The sequence below is a fragment of the Cottoperca gobio genome, chromosome 10 (genome assembly GCF_900634415.1).
Source record: "Cottoperca gobio chromosome 10, fCotGob3.1, whole genome shotgun sequence".
Classification (NCBI taxonomy): Eukaryota; Metazoa; Chordata; class Actinopteri; order Perciformes; family Bovichtidae; genus Cottoperca; species Cottoperca gobio.
Window position 1 is genome coordinate 18466113 of NC_041364.1, and position 24705 is coordinate 18490817.

General features: G+C 41.4%; 1 protein-coding gene across 1 annotated transcript in view; it reads left to right on the forward strand.

Annotated features, from left to right (window-relative positions):
- Window positions 1-5915: 5915 nt before the first annotated feature.
- tenm2a (teneurin transmembrane protein 2a) overlaps window positions 5916-24705 on the forward strand; it is a 160163-nt gene continuing 141373 nt past the window's right edge. The window contains 2 exon segments of the mRNA XM_029440926.1: window positions 5916-6138; window positions 23598-23888. Of these exon segments, the coding sequence (XP_029296786.1) occupies window positions 5916-6138; window positions 23598-23888 (514 nt within the window).

A 24705-nucleotide genomic window follows, 5' to 3' on the forward strand; every position in this document is an offset into this window, starting at 1 on the left:
AGTTAGTGAATACCACGACCGATCACACTTAATAAGCAAGTGATTTTTTCCCATTTGGCTGAAAGAGGTGTTTGAGGTAATGAGGCGAGGTGTGTGGGAGAGAGAGTGATGAAATGTTTCCTGTCCTGCACGCCCCTTAGCTGTTGGCTCACAGATCATCTTGGACCCAGAAAGGACCGCAGTTTCCAGTTGATCCGGAGCCATGTAAGCAGCCCCATCCTTTAGCCTTGTGTGTATATACGTGTGTGTGTGATTACGTATATTTGTGTGCGTGTGTCTCTGCGTGCGTGCACTTTCAATGCCACCTGAGATCGAAGACATGATTAATGACTCTTCGTAGCGAGGAGCCTCTCAGTCAGAGCCCGGTCCAAAGCTTGTGTGTGTGTGTGTGTGTGTGTGTGTGTGTGTGTGTGTGTGTGTGTGTGTGTGTGTGTGTGTGTGTGTGTGAGAACGATAGAGGTCATGGTGCATTTATAGATGTGGATAAATACAGGAATATTTATATATGCTAATACATGTAACACACATGCACACTTCCATCTCAGAACAGGAAGTAATCAGGATGCTCGACCCCGACAGTAAAGCTCCCACGAGCCGTCTCTCATTTTTCACACATCTATACAGATTATTGTTATCCATATAGGGAAAATTAAAGTGCATAGTACATAATGAGATGTTTGACCAAAAAAAATATTAATTCAATACAGTGTTAAAAGTTCTTACATTGATTTATGCACACTCTGAAAATGTTTTACTTCCGAAATAAGAACTAATTAATCTTAAAGATAATAAGGATTTACACTTAAAGTATGATGTCAAGTATAAGCTGCTGTTAAGGGGAATCTAAACATGTAATTGGATGCTTTGATGAACTGTATAATATCGGGCCTTGAGTAGGACGCTCCTCCTGAAATGGAGATGCACGCAGGTTTTTTCTGCTGATGTGTAATTGAGCACAATTCTCATATGCCAATTTGTTTTCCCCCCTTTACTCTCACGCAACATCTCTGTACTCCTCTCTCTCACCGTCTACTCTTTTGTTTCTCTCAGTCACTCAGAGTCCTCCCCTCTTTGTCTTTGTGAGCAAACTGTGTAAACAACTTAATTTGATCTGCGGCAGAGAAACAGCAGAAAATTGGGAGCAAAATGCTTCATAGCCACAATTTTGTCTTTTGTGATAACGTAGCTTCGTGTTTTCTAAAGCCCGTCTTTTGCTATTCATATTCCTTTCAAATTAAAGACAATTCTAAAGGGAGAGAGAGAGAGAAAGAAAAAAGACACCAAATGAAGAACTTCATCTCCTGTTGACAAAGAGTGTTGGAAGAGTGGATGAATCCTGTGATGGAAAGGCTCCATGCTGTGTTTTATCAGGCTTTTAGCCACAGTCTTGTTGGCTGATTGTTGCTTTTGGTTTGGTTACAATTTAATTAAATGAGCCAGATAACGGCTGCTTTAAAGGCTCTTCTAATCCAACCATAAGATAAGATCAGATAGAAATTAGTGTATTCATATCTATGTGCAAAAACATATTTGCTGTATTCACATGTATCAGGGTTATAAAGAGACTTGCATATTGTACATATATGTGTACATAAAGTACATAGAGATAAAAACAATGAATGAATTACTTGAATGAAGAAAAACAAACATAATTTAATTGGTTCATCTCGTGTTATTTTTTCAGGGCAAGTTTAAGCTTTTCAATTGTGAAGTTTGGTTGCTTTTCTTTGTCTTATGTGATAAAAAAAATAAGTGTTGGGGGGGTTTGGTCAGTTGGACATAAGAAGTCATTTGAAGATTTGACAAGGATAACGAGACATACATTTCATAGACCGAAGGAATAATCATCAATTATTTGAGAAAGTAATCTGCAGATTCATGGATAACTATTGTTAGTTGCAGCCCTAAAGCGTATAGAGCACATATAGTGGTTTATGTTAAAAACAAACTGTAAACTGTGCATGCTCTGTTTTGTCTAGAGGATAAGAATATATTATATTAATAAATGTCAATAAATGTCAGGATAGTTTGTAGCTTATACAGAGTAAACTTGCCCTTGTTGAGCCTCCTCCCAGTTAGCTGCTGTAGGAGTCATATGGACAGGAAGCCTCCTACAGTGTGATGGCCCTAAACTGTGTCTATACCAGCACTCACACACCGCCTCCCCACTTATTTGTTTGATAAATGAGATGGCTGGATGGAATCTTTGGAGCTAATTGTCTTTGGGTTATAGCCAATGTGCATGTAACCATTACAAATGCAGTGAAATAATATGCATAGCCGAGGCGGGTCGATTGCGATCAGCATGTTCCCAGAGCTGGCTGTCTCTGCAGCACTTTTTTTCAGGCACATTTGAGGCATGATGCAACAAAAAACATAAATGCACCTACTGCTGAAAGAAACACTGCAGAATGGCCTGCTGATTTGACAAATTGTGTTTTACTTTTAAAAAATGTTTTTATTGAGGACCGACTGAATCAGCCACCTTAACAAGAGTTCTACAAGCAATTTTAGGAAAACGTTCAATTGTTTTGTTACGTATTGTGACAGAATGGACCTCATGCAGCAACATTGTCTTACATTTCTCTTATATTTCTCTTATATTTCTCTTATGTTTCTCTTATATTTCCTCTTAATTGTCTGTTAAGAGTTAACTCCAGATGTGCCTAAAACGTCTTAACAATACAAATCATCAATCAAGCATCTAAGAGCCATATGTAAGTCATTCAGATGCGGAAGCACGCAATATCATCCAAGGAATTTTAAAGTCTTAATTAGGATCAATGGACCAATATGGCCTCAAATGTCATCATCCTATTATTATAGTTGCTCAAAAACATATAATAACCTTAACTTGATTATATGATATTCATGTCGGTTTTTCATGTACGTTCCTCAAATGTAAAGCTTAATGTTTCCTTTTGTTGGACAATTTGTTGACAATTGTTTTTTTATCGCTTCCTACAGAAGGCCCAATATGTCAGATATATTTAGTTTTTGACAGTTTAAAAAAATCTAGCTGCTTACTTTGCATGTGTAAGAGACACTCTTGAAGCATGTGATTATACAGTAGATGGGTAAAAAAAATACTGTTTCTTAAAATAGCTGCATTTGTATTTAAAAAGTGGTGTTAACAGTTATTTTATTGCTGCCTTCTTTTCTTTGATGTTTGGACTCTCTATGCTTCTTTCAGGTTGAATGGGAATCCATCTTGTTTGATGCTCGCTAATCCATTGATGTCATTAGCTTCCTATTAACAGGGTGTGATTTCTAGTTACAGTGGATTTACAATGTGTCATTTTCCATATTTTTCTTCCCGACCTCTTATTTGCAGACAAAAGGCCATTATCAGTACCGAACTTCACCTCTGTAATTTCGAAAGATGCATTATCCACCCTCGCTGTCGTCTTCCAATTACATTTCTCATTCTGCCTGGATTTCATGGTCAGTTCACGGTCGCACACATGTCTCTTTTCTCCTTCGTCTAACCACCCTTTGTCGACAGTCAAGGAAATGCAGCTAATTGCAGGCTCATGTGGGTGCAAGTCTTGTCTGGGTGTTTGTATATGAATATACATGTATCTGTGTGCTTAACTAGTCATACCATAAAAGTGTGAGTCATAATGATATAAGTCATTATACTTCTGATAAATGAGATAATCCACCTCAGTGTGACGATCGGGCGGAGTTAGACAGCTGTCACCGGAGTAATTAAGAAAAAAAGTTTGGGGTGTGTGTATCTGAAGGTGTGTGCTTCTGCGACCTTGAGGAAAACACCCGTGTGGGTGGAATGTGATTGATATGCGTTACAGATTTCCTGATTGACCCCCTCAGCTTTCTCCACTTTCTCCATCTATCTCTCATCCTGTGTTTCTTCTCCTGCAACTCAAATAACATTACACCTGAAAACTACTACTCAAGTCCAGACCTGTTAACTGTATATCGCTATATTGACACATGTATTCCTATATATGTAACCACAGCTATATAAACTGACAAAGTTTAGCACTGCTCTATCACTGCTGATCGATACCAGTCTCAAAAACTCCTTATCCAACTTCTTAAAAAGGAATTTCCCCCAAACTTGAACTATCTCTTAAACATAGTCATGACTCTAACCTCATGCGCACTAAAGGACGTACAGTGTCCACTAGCAGCCGCTCACACTCACAAAGCCCAACCATTTGCATAATGCCAATCAAAATGTCCACGAATTTGCTTAGCCAGTAGCCCACTCTATTTCCTCGCCCTCCATTCAAGGTACAAACACATTAAAGTTGAACTCCTAATAGCCTGTGTGATGGATGCTGGAGCATAATGAGCTCTTTATGAGACTTAATACCTACTGTTAATCAATGGACATAGCAGGGCACTTTTCAATACTAACTTCTAAGCATTTTAAAATGAGCCCTCATTGAATAGATTAACTCACATTTTGTTTCCTTCTCTCTCCTTCTTTTCTTCCCCTTCTCATTCTTCTTCCGTACCAGCATGCAATTAGTTACATCACATATTTTGAATCAAGTAGTGCCCGCATCAATACATACTGTGTCGAGACAGAGATATTTTGATGAAAATGCAATGCTACGTTGTAATGCAGTGGGTGGACCAGACTTTCCTCTGCCTGAAGCAATAGAAACATGGGTGACCTATTTATTACCATAAATATCCCATACAGGCAGCTGCTGGAAGCATTCCTGTCAATTACTGCTGGTTGTTGTATTGTTGTACTTTGATCTTTAGCTGCTAATGTAATGCGTAGCTCAAGGCCGCTGCGCTAGTATCATGCTGTATTAGCATCATAATCATGTATAATCTGCATCCACAAGTATAAGATTTGAATGGATTCAAAGTAGGCTGACTGTGATGCAATAGCAGTGGACAGGTAAGACGTCAGCACAAGATGTGTTGATGCACATGTGTAGCTGTGTTTCAAGTTATGTTACAAGCTGAGTCAGAGCCGGGTAACGCCGTTATCTCAGCACAGGTACCTCCATACTGTACGTGTGTGTGTGTGTGTGTGTGTGTGTGTGTGTGTGTGTGTGTGTGTGTGTGTGTGTGTGTGTGTGAGTGTGTGTGTGTGTGTGTGAATCTGCGTCTGGCTGTGTTTGATTATCCCTTACAGCCTCTAAGGGAGCGGGATTCATTCTCACTCTGATAATGAGGGAGAGACTAGCAATGCCCTCAAGTCATTTCTCCACTTCTTCCATCCTTCCTGTTGCATCCGGCTGCTTTTCTTTCTTTCTTTTTTCTTTCTTTCTTTCCCACCCTGTACCAGCGTAGATAATCTGCCATTTCTCTTCCCATTATTATGGCCGTCTCGGATTTCTTCCCACTTTCTTCATTCTCTGCCTTTTCTTGTCATCATCGTTTCACCTTTTGTGTCTGTATTCAATCGCCGACATCGTTTAAGATGACTGGGCTGTATTTGAGTCACTCTGTTTTTATGTCATAGATTTAAATGCTGGCTGACCATTTTTCATCAGCCCGGTCGATGGTCGACTATGTCTGTGGACCCCGGCGCTGGCAGCTCTGTTTCTCCCCACAATAGCCTTACTTATCCCGCATCAATACTCTGAAGTGATGTATATTTGCCTGGTTGCTCAAATGTCTTTTCGCCGCGCTCCCTCTTACCTAACTTTCCCTGTAGATTCTCCGGGGAGTGCAAAGCAAGAGTGAGTCACAGCAGTGCATCCATTAATTTTGTACCAACGTTTCTGCTTTCTTTTCCACTCTCTCTCTCGCTATCTCTCCCTCTCTCTATCTCTGTTTTCCAGGTGACTGAAGTGGAGATTGACATTACGGAGGCCCGCTAGGAGGCCCCTCCATCTCCCCCCACCACCTTCTCCTCCCCTCCTCCTCTTCCTCCAATTCCATCTCTTCTTCCTGCATCCCGACTCCCACCCAACCTCAGCATGGATCTGAAGGACCGTAGGCACCGCTCCCTGACCAGGGGTCGCTGCTCCAATGACCAGTACAACACCTCCTCCCTTGATGCAGACGAGTGCCGCGTGCCTACCCAGAAGTCCTACAGCTCGAGCGAGACACTCAAGGCCTTCGACCATGAGCAGAGGCTGCACTATGGTGGCTGTGTGACTGACCTTGTTCACCACGAGGCTGATGAGTACTCCAGGCAAGGTGAGTTTGTGGAGCAAAGCATTCCCTTCAAATGCTTTATTAAAATGCAGTTCTGGCTTTATCCATACAGTGCTGGACTGGGGACATTACATGATTAAAGGAATTTGAAAAACATTTTGGAAAATATGCTTAGTTTTTTTTCCTGCCAAGATTGCGATTAGAGAATTGGTACATCGCTCATGTCTGTACCATAACTATAAAGCTAGATCCGGCAGCTGGTTAGCTTAGCTTAGCATAAAGAGAGAAACACCTAGCCTTGCTCCTTCGAGAAGGGGGTAAAAAAGTGGAATTTAGGGCGTGTTCTGTGCAACAATGTGTTGTTTGTACACTTTGTGTATGAATCAAACAAAAGCAATATAACGTGTTAATTAAAGAGCAATAGAGGTGCTTGTAGGAACTTTTAAACTTTCTACAGTGCCAGGCTAGCTTTTCCCCCCTGCTTCCCATCTTTGTGCTAAGCTAAGCTAACAGGTTACCATCATTAGCATCATATTTATCTTACAGACACAAGCATGGGATTCATCTTTTCATCTCCCTCTCGCTAAGAAATCAAATAAACATTTTTCCCAAAAAGTTATTTGCACAAAAAGGCATTTTATTGTTAAGCGTTGAAGATATTTGTTTGCACTTTATGAAATATCATACGGTTCCAGGATTATAAATCAAATTCTAGATATAACAGTTAGTGAAGGCTAAAATTGCAGCTAAAACGCAAAACTAGAAACTCAGGCAATTTCCTTTACCAATTCTCTGCTCTCAGTGCAGCTCCAGTAGTCAAGTCATTTTCCTGTCTAGCATGTATGGATGAGCCAAGCATAGCTTAACACTTTTAGAGCCCTTCCAATCCTGTTATGTGATTCTTAAACATCTGCGATCACACATTCCACAGTCACATTGTTGCACATATAATGGTTTTCCGGCTGCACACTGTACATTTTTAGAGACTTGGTGGCAAGCTTTTAATGTAATCAGATGGTGTAAATGCTGCACTTTGCAGCAGAGGACCAGAGCGGACCTTTGGCACTGTCATAATGAACTTCTGTATCCCCTGGGTAGCAAGTTTGCCGATAGGACGATAGGTCATCTCTAAAGGGGTGGGCCTCATAGGCATGTCTTTAAACTGTGTGTGTGTGTGTGTGTGTGCATACGTGTGTATTTTGCAGAGGGACATGAAACAGGCTGTATTGATCCCTGGCTAGTGAAAGGAGTCAAACTCAATGGGATTGATCTGTGCTAAGCTCTGTTTTCTCTGCATGGACACAGAAGGAAGAGAGGAAGAGGGCTCAGGGCCATACAACACATTAACACAGAAGGCAGAGGAATAACAGTAAAGTGACCATCAAAAAGAAATAAATGTATGTTGGAGGGTTCTCATCTTCATTATACCTTAAAAGGTATATAGACCTACTGTCAAGGTTTCATGTCTGACGCTTAAAATAGTGAAAGAAATTAATCAATCTGACAGGTGTTTAAGAAGAAAATGTTTAATGGCAGACAGAAGAGCTTATTTTTCTCTGTGGAGTCAATAATAGTGATAGAAAATGGAGGATTGATTGGCGGAACGCACAGTAGACTGGAAGTCAGTGGTGTGTGCCGTCCGGACACACTCCGCTGCTGCACTGAGCTGACCTCACACCAGGCGATAGCTGGTCAATACCACAGTCATCCCAGCCTATCAGCTCCCTCGGAAAGCCCAGAGCCACAGATGCATCGTGGGAAGTGTGGCCACAGGAGACCAACAGTGTTGCAGCACCATATGGACTGTGACACAACGGGAGGAGGAGAAAGAGAAGGAGTTAGAGTGAGAAAGACAGAGGGAGAGAAGCAGCAGATGAATCGACTTTTCTTCATCTTTCAACCAGATATTTTTGTAACTAGTACTTGAGAGAGTGAGGGATTGAAACAATGTGTTATTTGTTTGAACAGCTTGTAGTTTGCTGTCAAGATGGTTAGAGAAGACAGAAAGTTGTTTTTCAAACATTTGACATATGGGAGACTGAGTTTTGACCATGTCCTTGTTGTTTGATTGAATACCCAGGACGTTTGATATCAGAACTGACCTGTGATATAAGTTATTCATGCGCTGATGGGGCCGCACTAGAAAATATGATTAACTTTGATTAAATGATAATGATGTTGTTCTTTTGGTTAGGTAAGCGTGGCATTTCTGCTTCTCGTTGAAATGTTCTGAGGTCATCCGAAGCTATTCTCAGAATGTCATTTTGCTTTAGTGGTTATGTTTAGCACAACCAATTTACAGGTCTGTGGTGTGTTAATGCATATCGACGTGCCCTCATGGTTGTCGTTAGACCGATGTGGTTGAGACCAAAGGGAGTGACTCATACACAGGTGGGACTCGAACACCTAGTGAGCATGTGCACTTACACAAACTGTTGCAGAGTTGAATTCTCAGTTACTTATTGACTAAACTGCAGAAAGGTTCATACTCCAGTGACGTTCATCTTGATGATTTCCCCTGTTTCTTCATTGTGCTTCACATGCAAACACTGCTCAGGCACAAATGCAGGCACAATGTACATTTTTGCAAGTCAATTTCTTCCATCTGTTTTGGTAATTGTGAAAGATCATTTGTTATGCAATGCAAATTATTAAGAGTATAGCAGCAGATGTCCTCACGATGTGCCCTGAGCCAAATCAAAGCTTTTGAGATGTGATTCTTGGATAACACTCTAAGAAAAGAAACACTTTTCTTTAATTATAAAACTCATTTTCAGGTTTATGATATTATATATTTCGCTATCCAAATTGTTGCTTTTCTCACTATATTTTTAGATGTGCACAACAGTTCTGCTGCAGCGTACTGTAGTTCTAGTCTTACTCCAAAGATATCATCTTATTTACTGCACATCATTATGCATGAAAAGCTTCACTGGAATTTCAGTGTTTCCTGAAGCGTAAAAATTCAACTTAAAAAGGAGCATCATCTCCCTTTGGAACCATATTTGGAGCGTGTGTTTGGAGCGCTTTTTGGGATTCTGTATATTTGTGTTTTGCTACTCTGTGCCTCTCGGGCATGAAATATTTTCTCCGGACTTACCTGCCAGTCCATTAGGAAACTGTTTGCTGCTTTAAAAAGAGGTGAGGAGGAGATGATGTTCATTGACCTTTATTTACGCCCGCCTCAAGTCTACATGCTGATAATGTATTCCTCCTACATCCGACACCTTCGTCCTGCTCCAACAACTTTTTACAACAAAAGTTTCAGACTGTTTCTGTACTATATTTCTTTAATGCACGAGAGACAGATTACTGTCACGACACTACCTCCGATTTATGTGCCGTGTAGGGTTAAAGTTCTCGAATGTCTTCCCGGATGTTAATTGATGAAGACGTGTTCTACACCTCTAGGTCACCATCCAAAACTCAGATTTGTTCAACAATAAAAATTAAGTTATCTTCACCTTGCAATGATAAAACAATGTATACCACAAAGCAATGCAAAGATGACGGCAGAACAGATACATCGCTCGCTACTGATATAGCTCAACAAGTAATCGGCTAACATTAATACAATGTCAGGCTGAATGAATGAATCAAACTTAATGGAATACTTCACCCACAAAATGGCCATTTGAAAATCTATTACTCACCCCTTGTAACCTTGAATTCTTGTAAAGAAAATGTTATTTCGTGGTGAACAAAAGAAATAGAAGATCCTTGATGGGATGTTTTGCGTGCCCCCATTTACTTCAATTCATCAAGACTTTTCTACCTTTTTTGATTCTTCCTTCACCGTGGAGGCATGCGAGAAAAATGCGTTTTATTTCATAAATTCAAGGTAACACATGGTGAGTAATTTATTTTGATTTCTTGTATCTCGATGGGACCTTCCTGGCTAAATTAAGGATGAAATAAAAAATATACAGTATATATATATATATATATATATATATATATATATATATGTGTGTCATTTGTATTCCTTTAAAAACAATTTTGAGTTCATAAGAAAGTGTTGTTGGATCAATGTTGAAATCCCTATTTCAAATCATACAACGATGGCAGGCTGTATTTCACATTTCTGAACACAACATTCTAATTTCGAGTAAATCCTTTTTCTTTTCAGTTTATTCTCAGTGTTTGAACACTAGCTGTCCCATACGGCTCCTTGCCGATTTTGATAAAGCGGGTTTGCTTGTGTATTCCAACAGACCCCCCGCTTTCCTTGGATCTCAACCCCACTGTTTCAGCATTACACACTTATTACCTAGTCTGCTTGGATAAGCACAGCCAAATAACACTGTCTTTCTTCACCATGGCATGCAGCAGCCTGGAAAGCTCATTACAAGTGTGCACTATTTCACACCACAAAGCAACATATTTGATCAGTGATCCAAAATACTGGTACAAGCCTCATTCATATATAAATAGTATCTGAGAAAGCTTTGACTGAATGTTCGCTTCATTTTACATATAAAAGTGTCAGTTTCCTGTCATGTTTTTTCAGTGGGTTTGTTTGGGCTGAATATGCACGTACCTGCGACTCAAATACAAATCTGTAAACTCTTAATATGCCAGTCTGAGTGGTGCATAGAAGCACACTACAGCAGCTCTCGTCTCCTACTGCAGGCTCTTTGTTTTTCTCAAATTTTAAACTTTAAACCCACACTGTGCATTCCTTTGCCTTTCTCCCAATCCTTCTCTGCGGCTCCTATTCAGCCTATTCCAGGGGTGTGTCATCTCCGCAGGTCCACCTCCAGACGGCAGGCATTATCGCAGCCACTGCAGTCTCTAGAAGCTTTGGCCTTTCCTTTTAGAAGGCTCTAAATGAGCCCCTCTGCATTCTCCTCTGCTGCTTGGCCCCCAGGGATGCAAACCACACAGAGAATCCACCACACACCACCTGCTTGCCTTACTGCCTGGACAACACTCAACCTCATCTACTGTCCCTACTTATTCTGTCTCTCTCTCTCTCTCTCTCTCTCTCTCTCTCTCTCTCTCTCTCTCTCTCTCTCTCTCTCTCTCTCTCTCTCTCTTGTTTTTGTTTTTGATTTCACACAGGCCTTTCATCCTCTCAGATGCACTGAGATGTGCACATATGTGCTAATATAATCAGAATAAGCCTATTCAATCCCATACGAGCCAACGGCAAACATACTGTACAATGGCAGAATTAACCTTATTCTGCATTCCCTATTCTCCATTGACTTTGATATGACAAATTACTACAGTAGCCAATGATTGCTTTGTCCAAAAATTCTGCCAAACTCACACTGGCATGATTGCCTCCATTGCCTCTATTCAAGAACGAATGGTTAAGGAAAATGTGTTGCTGGGTGGGTTAGGGTTACCAAACACCATTTGCCTCCTATGTCCTCTACTTTCTTTGAGGAGAGACGACTTCCAAGTATTTGCTAGAACAGCAGCAGCAGCCTCTCAAGATGTGCCCTCTTCTCTAACCCTCTAGAGAGAGGCGCTTCCTCTGTGACGTGTTTGCAGAATCCTCCATGACGGGATGAGAGGAACCTGCATTACAAGGATATAAATGTGATTTTTCAAGTCCTTGATCACTTCCAATCACTTCTTAGCAAGAAGGGCGGGTTGACTGCAAACTACCTTTGCAGACTTAATTACATTAAGGCGAGAGACTACAGGCAAAAACCTCTAGACAATGCACAATTTTGAGAATTTGCATTGCTAGATTTCTCCTAAATTCAACAAATGCATTAGATAATGCCTCATTTGCATATTTAATTAACATTAACATTTCAGAAAACTTGAAATACAAAAGAGAATTGTTTTAATGTAAGTAATCAACTGGGGAACTTTCATGGTGATGCATATTAGTAATAAAGAAAGGTTACCTTATTGTCCTGTCGTGTCCTCTAAAATGTATGGAATTTTCCAAAACACATTGTATAATGTGATATGTCACCAAAATGAAACTAGAATTTTTAACCTGGTTTTGTCCAATGTTCAGATTTCTGTTCCGGAAATGTATGCAATTGAGAACATATTTAATAAGATAATTCTCCATTTGCATATTTAATCATAAATACCAGAAAACAAAAGAAATTGATCCCTGGTAGGTGTAGAGTAGTCCAATGATAACAGCTGGCTGTGTTCGTCGGGGGGGACGCCAGCGAGGGTGTTTTGTCCTTGTCGCTTCACCCCTGCACAACGGTCAATGGGTGAATTAGGGGGAAAGTGTGAACCTCGTGTTACGCCTCCTGGTGAAGCCCATTGCTTGCAGCCGCTGGTGACACCGTGCGTCTGGAGAACCACAAGTGTGTCTGCAGCGCTCCACAGACAGTGACATGGTCTGCAATGCAGTATGTGTGTGTCCATGCATTCCATCGGGTTACAGCTGAGTCAACCTGGACTGCGAATGATCAAAGCGAGAACAAAGCAGCTGCATGCCATTAAAAATAAATGGTGAGCTTAAATGCAATCCCTCCCCTCTTCCTCCGATCCCTCTTCATCTTTGTCTTCTCCCTGGCATTCTGTGCCTCTGCCAGCTGCTGACACTCAAAAGCGTCCCGTAGCTGCAGCAACAGAGCAGAAGAGTCACTGAAGAATATCCTGGGGCCGACTCCACTCCACTCCTCCAAACCTCAACGCACTCCCACTCACCCCATCTCCACACTGACTCTTTTATAGACAGAAAACTGCTCTTGTGGGTTTGTATGTGTGGCCCCTTTGCATGCAGGGAGGTGTTTAAAGGGGGACTTAACTCCAAGTAACATCTGGTTAAGCATTTGGCACTTGTAGACACACACTCAGGCTACTGTACATGTCAAAAGGGCCTAGTTTACAGACTCACTTTAGCTCTTTTACCCGCATCACGGAAGTGTCCGTATAAACTGTGTGTGCTTGTGCATGAGCAGGAGTGATTAATAGTTGTTTTGGGACTAAGCAGAATAGCTGGCACTAAGTAAAGGTCTGTCAGAAACTGAAGTGCCCTTGGGATTCACTTTATAACATTATCCACACTAACCAGAGTACACCTCAGCTAAGTTTGTCAAATCCTGTCTATTCTATGAAAGTGTAGCTATTAACACTGATGCTGGCACAAGTGCATGCACACACATGCAAACACTGGGTAACAAATGAGACAAATAATAGAAAGAGGCCGGGGAAATGCAGGGCGAAGGTGCCAGCTATTTAGCACCGATGCTGGCTATAGCCCCACACACACACAAATATCGGCTAACAAACAAGACAATTAATTGACAGAGTCCAGGGAAATGCATGCTGACATCTGCAATTTTCTTAGAATAAAAATCATGGGTGTGGGTTTTGTGAGAGTTGAGTTAATCTATGTTTACAATGTAATGACCCTCTTTGACTCTGCTTTGGCAGCTTTTGATAAATGAGGCAGATTGTAAATGTCAGTGTTATCAAGTGTTTTTTTTTCTTTCTCAGCCGAGTCACTTGCTTCCTAGGCTGTAATTAAACATGCTCCCCAGCCACATCATTTAAATGTGTGTCTGCGTGTTTCTGTGAGCGGATGTATGGCACATTTCTTACACGCATGTATGTTTAGATGCTGGTTTTGTCCATACTTTAGTGACAAAAATGCAAACAAATTGCTTTCCAGCTGATGTTGCTGCATGTGTAAATACTTCAATCACTATAGGATTACCAAGCAGATGAAGACGAATGACAAATCGTGATATAGATATTATCAAAACTTATTTTTATCCAACCAGCAAATATTGTATTTTGTCTGCCTGGAATGATAAAATGTGGATTTCTACGGGCTGTACTGCACCACCTATGCTCTTCTTCGTCGCTGTGCTAGCTATTAGTATTAGCTAGCTATTAGCTAGCTATTAGCTAGCTGGTTAGATTTCAACCTTGGTTTTTTTCCAAAAGACCCGCTGTTAGATAAGGTTGCTTATGGAGTGCTATGTGACCAAATCATGTACGTGCTGAGGTTACGAATGTGGCTAGTTTATAGCGTTTCCACTTACCTCTGGCTACAAGATAATATGGTAAAAGGAAATCCGTTTTGAAAAACGTAAAACTTCTAAACTCAGTGTGATACTGTATACCTTGCACAGTGCGTTAGATTGGTGGTTCACTTGTTGACCAGCATCTTGATGTGTCCTATGTTGCCAGCCACATAGTCAGTATTGGTATGTGTCCATTCTTTAAAGCATAGGTATTCAACAGGGGGTCTGAAGGGGGATCGCTAAATTGTTTGTAGATAAAGCAGTATAAAATATTTTATATTTGTATTTCTTTCTTTGCACATTCACATCCTTCCCACCCCCTCCTCCCACAGAACTTTGACAGCATCCATGCTCCATGCTACACCAGTTTGGGGGACCTTGGCCTAAAAAATGTTGAAGACCCCTGCTTGCTTATGAAGCATAGCATATATATATTTCTTTTTTTAGAAGACAAGATTTTGTTAGTAGAACAAAACCAGGGAACACTTGTACTTGTTGTCCCCCGGTCAAATCAAGCGCGGTTCTTTTCAGTGTCTTTTTCGATGCAACCAATAGGAGTAGCCAAAGTCAGAAATGTTCCAGTCTTGAAGAAAGTGGGCTTTTACATTAATGGGCTACAAAAAGCAACACGAGAGGAAGACTAGCTAAAAGGAGCACACAGGAAAACAAACAATTTGTACACACATGACTTTGAAGACATGCTTTGATAACCCCTTAATCTACATACAGGCGGAGAGAACACTTTGAGAATCCTACAATAAGCATCACATATCTAATTTCCTTTGGTATTTAAGGTCGTATAAGAACGTATTGTTTCAGACTGTTCAACATCGCCTCATTTCCAATGATATACATATTCATATATGTTAGTATTTCTGAGTATATACTGCAAATAACCATATACACTGCAGCTCACCTATTGTTCTTACTTTACTTTGCACTGCATGGTTATTCTAGTCTTGAAGTGTATGAAATATATGCCATTTTACGTTATCAGAATTGCTGAAACGCCTTTAATTTCAAAAGTGAAAGTGAAAGGATGTGAGGTATTTCAGTTTTATAAGAAACAGGCATGTCTCCCTGGCTGATAAACCTTGGCCTCCTATTCAGCGCTACACCTCTCAGTGACAAGACCTCCTCCAGAGTGCATCGTGTGTTGTGTCATGTCCTGTCATGTCCTGTCCAACCCGGACTGCTGTCCTCTGGGTAGGAGTAGAACTAGCCCAGGGATGGATGACATTTGTCACACCTATTTTGGTCTCCTCATTAGGAGGTGCAAGGGCCCCTGTGGCTCAGGCGGGAGCCGAGAGAACGGATGTCATCTGGGGGGTGTGGGAAGTGTATGGCCATGACTCTCCTATTTAGGCAAATATGTTAGGCCGTTACTGCGCCGCTAATGGTGGATGCATTGGGATATGAATGTGTGTATGCACGTGATGGAAATGGATTTTTGATAATCAACACCAAGACCTTCAAGGCTGAATGTCAGCGTTCCCTGTCATCATGTCACGACATGTCAGTCCAACAGGGAAGGTAACATATCTCTGCTACTGCCACTTAATAACTGTGTAAAGCAAGGAGCACTATGGGAAACAACACAAGTTCAAAAGAAGACATAAAAGCACCGTTTAATGAGACACTAAATAAATGAACATCCACCTGGAAATTTGATCAACCAATTCCTGACATGCCAATTAAGATAAATGACTGTGTTTGAACTGATAGAGTGTGTGTGTGGGTGTGTGTGTGGTAATGCTTTGTTTACTTATTAGAGCAAAATGCACATGTTTAGTTTCCAGATGTCAAGATAAAGTATTTAAATCTTGACAGTGTTGTCTGTTGGAAAGCACTTTGTTTTTTAAACCCGGCAAATAAGAATAATCTTCTTTTTGAGGGATGAGGCAGTTTATATGATGGTCATGAGAGGGATGACTGAGATAAGATAAATATTTCTACAGTAATACCCTAAAACCCTTTAATACTCCAAATAAGAGGTTACAGGTTGCTTAGAGAGCAGAAGTGGGTTCCAGAAAAAAACCGCAAATCCTCTTATCAGTATTATTATTGGGATTGTTGTTGTTGTTTCCTAATAGCTAAGAGGCCCAATCACTTTTTGATTGGAGCCTATTAGCTATTGATATTGAGAATTCTACAAAATCCCAGGTTGTATGTTCAATGACAACCTTTTAAATGGGCCAATGCCAAAGATTTTGTAAACTGTCTGCGCATGGCATATGTGTTGTTGTTGAGGTTATGGAAAGATTGTGGTGATAGGAAATTAACTATACAGAAGGAAGCAGAACAAGCTGTAAATACAACATTGACATTTTATCCCCTTGTTAAGTTATGTTATGATGACGGTGCACATGCATCAGATACATTACCAACATTAGCATTCACTTGTATTCATGTTTCTTGTCACCTTTAGCTTTGTTTTGGTCTTCACCAGCTCCTTAATGGAATATCTGTTTCTTCAGCTGCTGAATGCTCCCCTATGTTCAACAGCTAGTTGCTAACTTTGTCTGTCTGCTGTTTCGTGCGGGGCGGGCAGTATACAGTGGGTTTATTTGAGATTTTTTTCTGAAAACAGCTGCATTTTCTGTCTAGAATTGAGGTTGATAAGAGTGGTGAGATTGGACCAAAACAGTAAAGTTGTGTATCCTACAAGTCCTGCCCTGAATGTTAGCACTGTACGTAAATCGTGAGCTGCAGAACACCTCTAATAAGAGCATAGGTACAATGACATGCTGGTATTTTCCACTTGCAATTGAAAGAGATTCACTTATAGATGAGAATGAATCATGTTGTGTGTTAAAACAAACTGTGACAGATGGGGCTCTCAATATCAACATTTGTAGAAGTTTTGCTCATTAACAACCTCACGTCTGATGTGTGCACCGTGCAAAATGTGTTTTATTTTATACACTTTATCACCTCATCACCATGGAAACCCTAAGTTGTGAAGCTGTTTATTAGTATTCTCCGCTGCTGCAGGGTGTGTGTCTGTGTGTATGTGTGTGTGTGTGTGTGTGTGTGTGTGTGTGTGTGTGTGTGTGTGTGTGTGTGTGTGTGTGTGTGTGTGAGAGTGTATGTGAAAGTAATAATAGTGAGTGTGATCATTACAGCTGAACTTAAAAACAAACAAACTCCATCCTCACTCTTACAGACTGCAGTGACCTTGAATCTTGACCTTTGTACAAAATGTATTCAAGTCTTCATGTCGGTCTGTCTGCTTTCATGCTTTTATAACATCCACTATGTTGGCTTGTCATTTAGATATACACACAACTCCTCTGTTTGTCTGCGCTCTGTCTCAGACTTTCCTCTCCGTCACTCCCCCCGTGCAAAAAAAACTGTTTACCATGACCAAGGATTTCATCATTCTTAACTACCATCTTATGATCCCCTTTTTCATCATCGGCAAGCCTCACATTCTATTTTACTCTCTATTTTTTTCCCTTTTATCAACTTCAGAGGAAGTACATTTCTCTTCTTATCACACAGCGTAGCACAGCCGCAGCCTGTGCAAACTAAACCGTGGATCGTTTTCCATTGCTTTGACACAAAATGAATTGAATGACCACTGTCTTTCAAAATTCATGAATTCACAAATGTTCTCACTCACACTGTAGCAATTGTCCCCGGACTGTATCTGCGGCCCATTTGGCATGTGTTTACATACTCCTTTTTATCTTTTTTCTTTTCTAATATCATTACTATCTATACAAAGAGGGAAACACTTTGAAAGAGGTGATTTACATAAACATGGGCAGAGATAGTGGCTGATAGAGGATGAATAGTGGCCGTGTGTGTGTGTGTGTGTGTGTGTGTGTGTGTGTGTGTGTGTGTGTGTGTGTGTGTATTGCTATTATTCATCTATATCTGTACCGTCAGTAGATGTCCTATAAATGTAATATGTAAGTTAATTGTTGTATTCCAGCAAGATAAGACTTTTTGGATCCTCTGGGGGAAATTCACATGTAACAGTAGCACAGTGGTAATGAGGTACGAAAACAACTAAAGATCAATTTGAATAAAATACATAAAAAAATAATAAGAATTAAAGTAAAGAGTGGTACAAATTTAAGTATTTTGGTTTTGGATTTGAGATTCTGTTCTATTTTGCCGGTGTGTGAAGCTGTGCAAAGAGTTTGTGTAATTGTGAGGTCGACACTGAGCATTTAGTGTAACTAATAGGAAAAACAGTAGTAATCCCCAATTTGTCTTCAGTTTCACAATCCTGCTCTCATTTTATATCATTGTCTTTGCTAACACACTGAGCAGCTCAATTATGCTTTTAAAAATGCATTTTTGTTTTATGCTGAGTGACTGGGAGGAGAGACAGCATTACAGATTATCGGAGAGTCCAGAGAGCAACAGTTGGGATTTGATCCGAGGAGATCCCTAAAAGTCGGGTTCATAGAAATAGAACCTGAGTAGGATGGACATTACCATTCAAATCAACATAACAAAGCGGCAGCCATTTTTATGAGTAACGTTGCCATCGCAAAGTGGGCCAACTTCCATATAAACCAAGTTAGTAGAGTGGTCATCCACCGGTTGGAAGGTTGGTGGTTCGGTCCCCAGCCCCTACAGTCAGCATGTCGAAGTGTTGTTGGGCAAGATACTGAACCCAACGTTGTGTGACTCTGTGAATGGTTATCACTACTGACGAGGTACTGATGTGCACCTTGTATGGTAGCATCTGAATGTGTGTGAATGACATGTGTTGTAAAGCGCTTTGAGTGATTGGAAAAAGAGCTATATAAAAGCAGTCCATTGTGCAGTAACGGAGCAGTGGAGATGTCGGTGACATTTCACTTGAGTTTTGATCATTGGCACAGTAACACCAGGACACACAGATGTTGTTAATTACAGATGCGATCATAGGCCCAACCCAGGCTACATGATGAGCATCAACAAGAGACAGACAAAAGGAGAATGCAATTCACGCCACCACTGACATGTGTTGTCACCATTGCTAGTAGCAACAATCGCCATTTTCTTTTGAACTAGTCAAATGACCACGGCAAACATGTCAATGTTCGTTCCCATTCTATTTCTATGGTTGGGTTGCAACTATTTACTGTCTCTATTTTGTCATTTCCATCATTTCCCTCAACTCCACTGTCTCTTTTTTTCTTCTGCTTGTGTTAAAAAATGTCTTCACTTAGGCTGTCTGTTATTAGGAAGGAATATATATGTATATTTTATTGCTTGGTAATTCACACAAAAGAAAACACAAAAGACAAATTCATTTTTTTCCCAGGGATACTAAAGTGCAGTGCAGATGAGTTCTGAATTGGATGCAAATGAAAATGGAAAATATTAAAGAAATGACACATTTTGACTGCTATTAGCCAGACATTTTAGCATGTTCTTAGCTGTGACAAAGAAAATAAGGCTTTTACTGTTATTAACAGTAATTTCAGCCTTTTCAGGGGATTGCTGGGGAGCCTGCCGTGCACAGTTGCATTTCCTTCCTGATTTTGATGCGTCCTTCACCCAGGAACAAATCAGTTCACTAGTTCAGCACTTTAGGGCAAATCAGAAATTGTGTCGAACATCCGCTCGCTCAAAAGTTCAAAATGGTATGTCCAAGGGTGGCCTGCAGTGTAAACTATTGGATCTGGAAAATGCAACGTAATTGCAGGCGTTGAAGCCCACACGTTCTGCCTGTTTTATATCCTATACAGAATTACATGGCGGGGTGAGGGAAAGTCAACCAGCATAATGCAGAGTCCTGCTGCCTATACTTTGCCTGTCAAACTGCTAACAAGCACAAATGATTTTTTAATGATAGGCCCCTCTATTCCACAAAGCTGTCTACTCACAAACATCATGCTCGTACACTCGCCGCAACGTTGCAAACATTCGCTCCCACACATCCATAATGAGTTTTATCAAGGGAAGTACATGTGGTTTAATGGATCACTGCAAATGCCAATCCCACTCACACTATTGTATTCGAGTTCCAACGAGATGCTTCTTTTCCCCCAGTGTCACTTATTTTCTGAGACACAACGTGCGGCGCGTGAATACTCCAAATGATGATGCATCGCAGTACCACGAAACTGAAGTCCCTGCTGATCTAAGAAACAAGTGGAACTGCAGCTTTAACCATGCAATGTTTCAAACAAATGATCGGTCTTTGTAAATCAGTGTCTTTATGTAAGATTTGTGGTGTGGAAAGTCGTTTGTTGCGTTAAGAAATGCTAAGGGCTGCATTGGCTGCTCCGAGTACCGGTGAGAGAATAAAATACAATCCAGGAAGTTGGAGTAAGAGATCCATGAGTTTAAAGGCTTATCAGACAAAACACCATTGCAGCAAGATTTGAGCCGGGTTCAACTTATTTGTCGAACAACCGTGCATTTCTTTTGACAAAAAGGCATGCCCTTTGTAAAGCTTTTAACCAAGTTAGAATCTATGGCTCTGACCATGCCACTGAAATATCAGTAACCTGTGTATTGTGCTGTGTATTGATAAATCCATTGCACTGTCCGAGGGGCTGAAATAGCAGAAGGATTTGTAATTGTGACTTTTCCTCTAAGTCCCGGAGGTAAGCAAAAGGACCGCTGTTTTTTCCCATTAACTAAGCAGAGTCAAAGTGTTTTGTTTTTCTTAACATTGTCTCTGATCGTTTTATTTTTGTAACCATGAACCACGATTAGTCTTTCCTAACCTTAGCAATGTACAGTAGTAATTTTAACCCACACAAAGATGTTTCCCAAAGCCTAAACAAGTTGATATGTATTTATATCCAGCACTGATTTGTAACGGTTTTAGAAGGTGCAAACAAATGACGGATGGAAAGAGATGCTTCTCTGTGTCATGTTAGAGGGCACAGACAAAAGTCGTATGTTGTTGCTTCATTTGAAGGACTTGTGAGGTGCCTGTGTTTTTTCACGTCAGCCTGTAGTCCATCTAAACGTGGCTTTAACTAACTTATTAGTTCTGCTTCTGTTTCTCTTTTTCTTTCTCTTCCTATTTCACTTAATAGAGCCCGGTTTTCATTTGAATTTGATTGAGCATATACAGATTGAGTTACATCTTGTACATCTCATATTCGGTTTCCTTGCAGGCTGGAAAAGAAGCTTGTATTTTTATTGTGTAGTTACTTAGTGCCTATACACCATATTCTCTCTTTGTTAGATCTCATATACTTGCACACATTTCACTCTATTCAACTGCCTTTGTTGCCATTCGCTCTAGTAGTGAAATGTATTCCAGGAAGCATTTGAGATCATGCCGCTTCCGCTCTATAGCACAGTCTAATGCAGACTATACACATATTCCTATTTGAATTAATTAAACCTTTTTCACATTCATTCTTTCACTCTATTAGTACATGCCAAACATACATGTCAGCATGTACAGTACACAATGAACAGACGCAGATGCACGCAGCCTGAAGCAGCTGTGAAAGCTGCTCAAGGCTCAACACACATTAACTCGCACTGTAAGCTCAAGAATGGCAGCAGTGCCGTACAAAGACAAAGGCATTGATCTGATTAGAATGCAGTGCCACATTTACCTCGGCATCTTTCATACTATCATGTAGCAAACATGCGATTGGTTTTCTATTTGTGAAATAACTGAGATAGATTTTCATGTCTGCTTCAACCCGTCGCACTAATCCATCTTTCTTTGAGTACATGTAGATTGCTACAGCATCGGGCTATGTCTACTGCTCATAGTGATAAGGATTGATTGGATTTTGCATATGTAATCACTGGTTATGGCATGTTAATTGTACAGAGTGGTCGCCTGTGGGATGTAGCATAAGATATGCGTGGGGAGCACACACACACACAGAAACACACACACACACACACACACACACACACACACACACACACACACACACGCACGCACGCACACATACATTGATGTCGTGTTTGTTTCGACTAGAATATGTGTTTGTAGCCCCACTATTGTCATTGTAGTTGAATGGGATGATCTGAATATAGCATAATCTTAATTTGTGAAGTAGACTCTTTTCTAGCGAAAAATTCAGTTCAGTTCATTTTCACAGGATGATTTGCTCACTGATGTTAAAGAAGCCATGTGCTCTGCTCTCTCAGGCCTCCTGGAGTTCTCTCCCGTCCTCCTACGATACTTCATCTCAGGTATGGGTTCATTACTAGAGTTAGATCCTGTCCATATAGTGCTGTGGTGTAAATTTCCAACACGTTATAAAAGTCCCTAGTGTCATGTACTGTATAGTAAAGGAGCTTCCTTTTGTCATTCTTTATGATAAGTGGGAGGAAAAGACAAAGGAGCAAAGAAGAAGAAGAAGAATGGTAATGTCCCTGATGTCTTGCGGTGCTTGGGTGCCTTCGTAGCTGTTTGGTTGCGTGGCGAGCTGTAGCCTGTAGAAGCTGAATCCACCTGTGGAGTTATTGGCTTTCCTCCGCTCTCTAGTCCAGTCCATCTGTTTGTCTGAGTAGAAGTATAGAGCCTGTCACCACTTCCCCGGGCTAAGTTTCCTTTCAGGCCCTCCCTCTCCTCATTACTTTCAGCACAACTCTCGAGTTTCGGCGAGCCTGTGAAGAGGAGCAGTGAAGATCCAACAGACGATTTTCATCTGTTTAATTCCTCTCTGTCTGATTGCGTCCGTACGCCTGATGAGTCACAGTTAACCCAGTCACACAGCTGTGTGATTCCCAGCGCAGTGTGCCGTCACAATACCATCCTCTCCTCACTCGCCTCTTCTTTTCCCCCCTCTCACAAACTGCTAATGAAGTGAATCACAACTGTTTCCCCCCCCACCCCGCCCCTCAATCCCTTTACCCCAACAGCTGATGGTGAGCGATTGCATCCACAATACTCTTTTAATTAGTATAGAGAATAAATTGGTTGAGCATGCCTTTTTCCTTAATTGCTTTTTCCTCAGCTTGGATTTAATTGGGCTGCAGCACTGTTTATTGATCTCCTTTGATGTGCTTTAATTTGGATAATTTTATATATTTGTTTTGGAAGTGACAAGTCGGTTTGTCTTGAGGGGGAGAGTGTTAGGCAGCAGGGCCGGTACTGCAGCAGACTGCAGTATATTCAGTGAGCCTGGGGTCCAGCGTACGATGGCAACTAGGTGGTGAGATGATCAAACCCAGAAGGCAGCGAAGCAGCTCCACTACAGTCTGAGAGGCCTCAAGTGAACAGCTCTTTGATCTCACATCAACACCTCATGAATGCCAATGCGGAGCAGTAAAGCGAGGGAGGCAGGCCTTCTAAGCCAGCTTTAACAGGCCTGCAGGCCAGTACATATTCCTTCCAGCAGCTAGTTTGTAGTTTGCGCCTGATTCATGCTGCGTCATCTCTCCCCCTCCTGCCTGCCACAACAAAGACCAATTGTCAGCCTCCGCCTCCGTAGTTTCATAATTAGTGTGCTTCTCTGCGTGTGATTGTGGGTTTGTTTGCTAGATATGCGTGTGTGTGTGTTTGCTTCTGAGAGCGTTTGTTTGTGTGTCTCCATTTACTGCTTTTACTTATATTACTCCCCACACTCACCATATGTAACTCCACTTTCTCCCTCGCAGGGGGGAACTTCACCCTGGCTGAGCTGGGAGTATGCGAGCCAACTCCCCCTCCGCACCCCGCTGCCGTTCCCTACTGTCCCGACCTGGGCCTCCTTCAGAGGGGGTACTCCCTCAGCGCCGGCTCTGATGCTGACTCGGACCCCGAGGGGCCGCTGTCTCCAGAGCGAGCCATCCAGCTGTGGGCCGGACGAGGACGGGTTAAGTCCCGCCGCAGCTCGGGAGTGTCCAGTCGCGAGAACTCTGCGCTCACCCTCACCGACTCAGAGAATGACAAGTCTGACGACGAGTCAGGTAGGACTCTTGAAAGTGTGGTCGAGATGTGTATATCAAAATACAGGCCCATTGATTTGAGAAAAAGGGAGGAAGGGAGGAAGACTTGACAACAAATCAGGGAGGGTGCGTCGGATTGATAATGATATCAAATTTTTAAAGGGATCGTGAATGTCTATCTTACTCAAGTTTGTCGATATTGTTGAAATCCTTAGACCACCTCTAAACCAGACGGTCATTATATGAATTGCGAGTGAGTTGGATTTATTGATTGAGTCTGTTTCTGATCTGAAGAACAGTAGATGGACCCCCCCCCCCCCCCCCCAGAGAGCCATCCTTATTTTCATCAATAGCACTTACACAATGCCCTCTAACTTTACCATCTTCTACCATTTATCTGCTGGGATCTTACAACCGGTCTGTCAGTCTAAATCTTTTGGATTGTTGTGGCTATTTTTCTGATCCAACACAAGAGAAGAGACGCAGTCAGAGAGAAGATGCCTCTGAATCTCCCCGTGAGTGTGAGATTGAATGTCCCCAGGGGGAATCTCCATCCTTTGGCAACTTTGTTTACTGCCAACTTTCCCATTTCCGTGTTAATCCTGACGGCATGGCAAACCTGCGTGGGAGCTTAGCCGAGGTGTCATTGGAGGTTAATGAAAAGTGGATGGAAAGAAGAGCAACAGTCTAATTAATTGAATTCTCGGCAGAAAAACATATCAGCTGTGAATCAACCTCTGTTGGACTGTGGGCCTCCGAATCAGAAACAACTTCTGTCGACTGATCAAACTACTCAACACCTATTAAACACATCAAGAAACACCTTCCCCGAGATGCG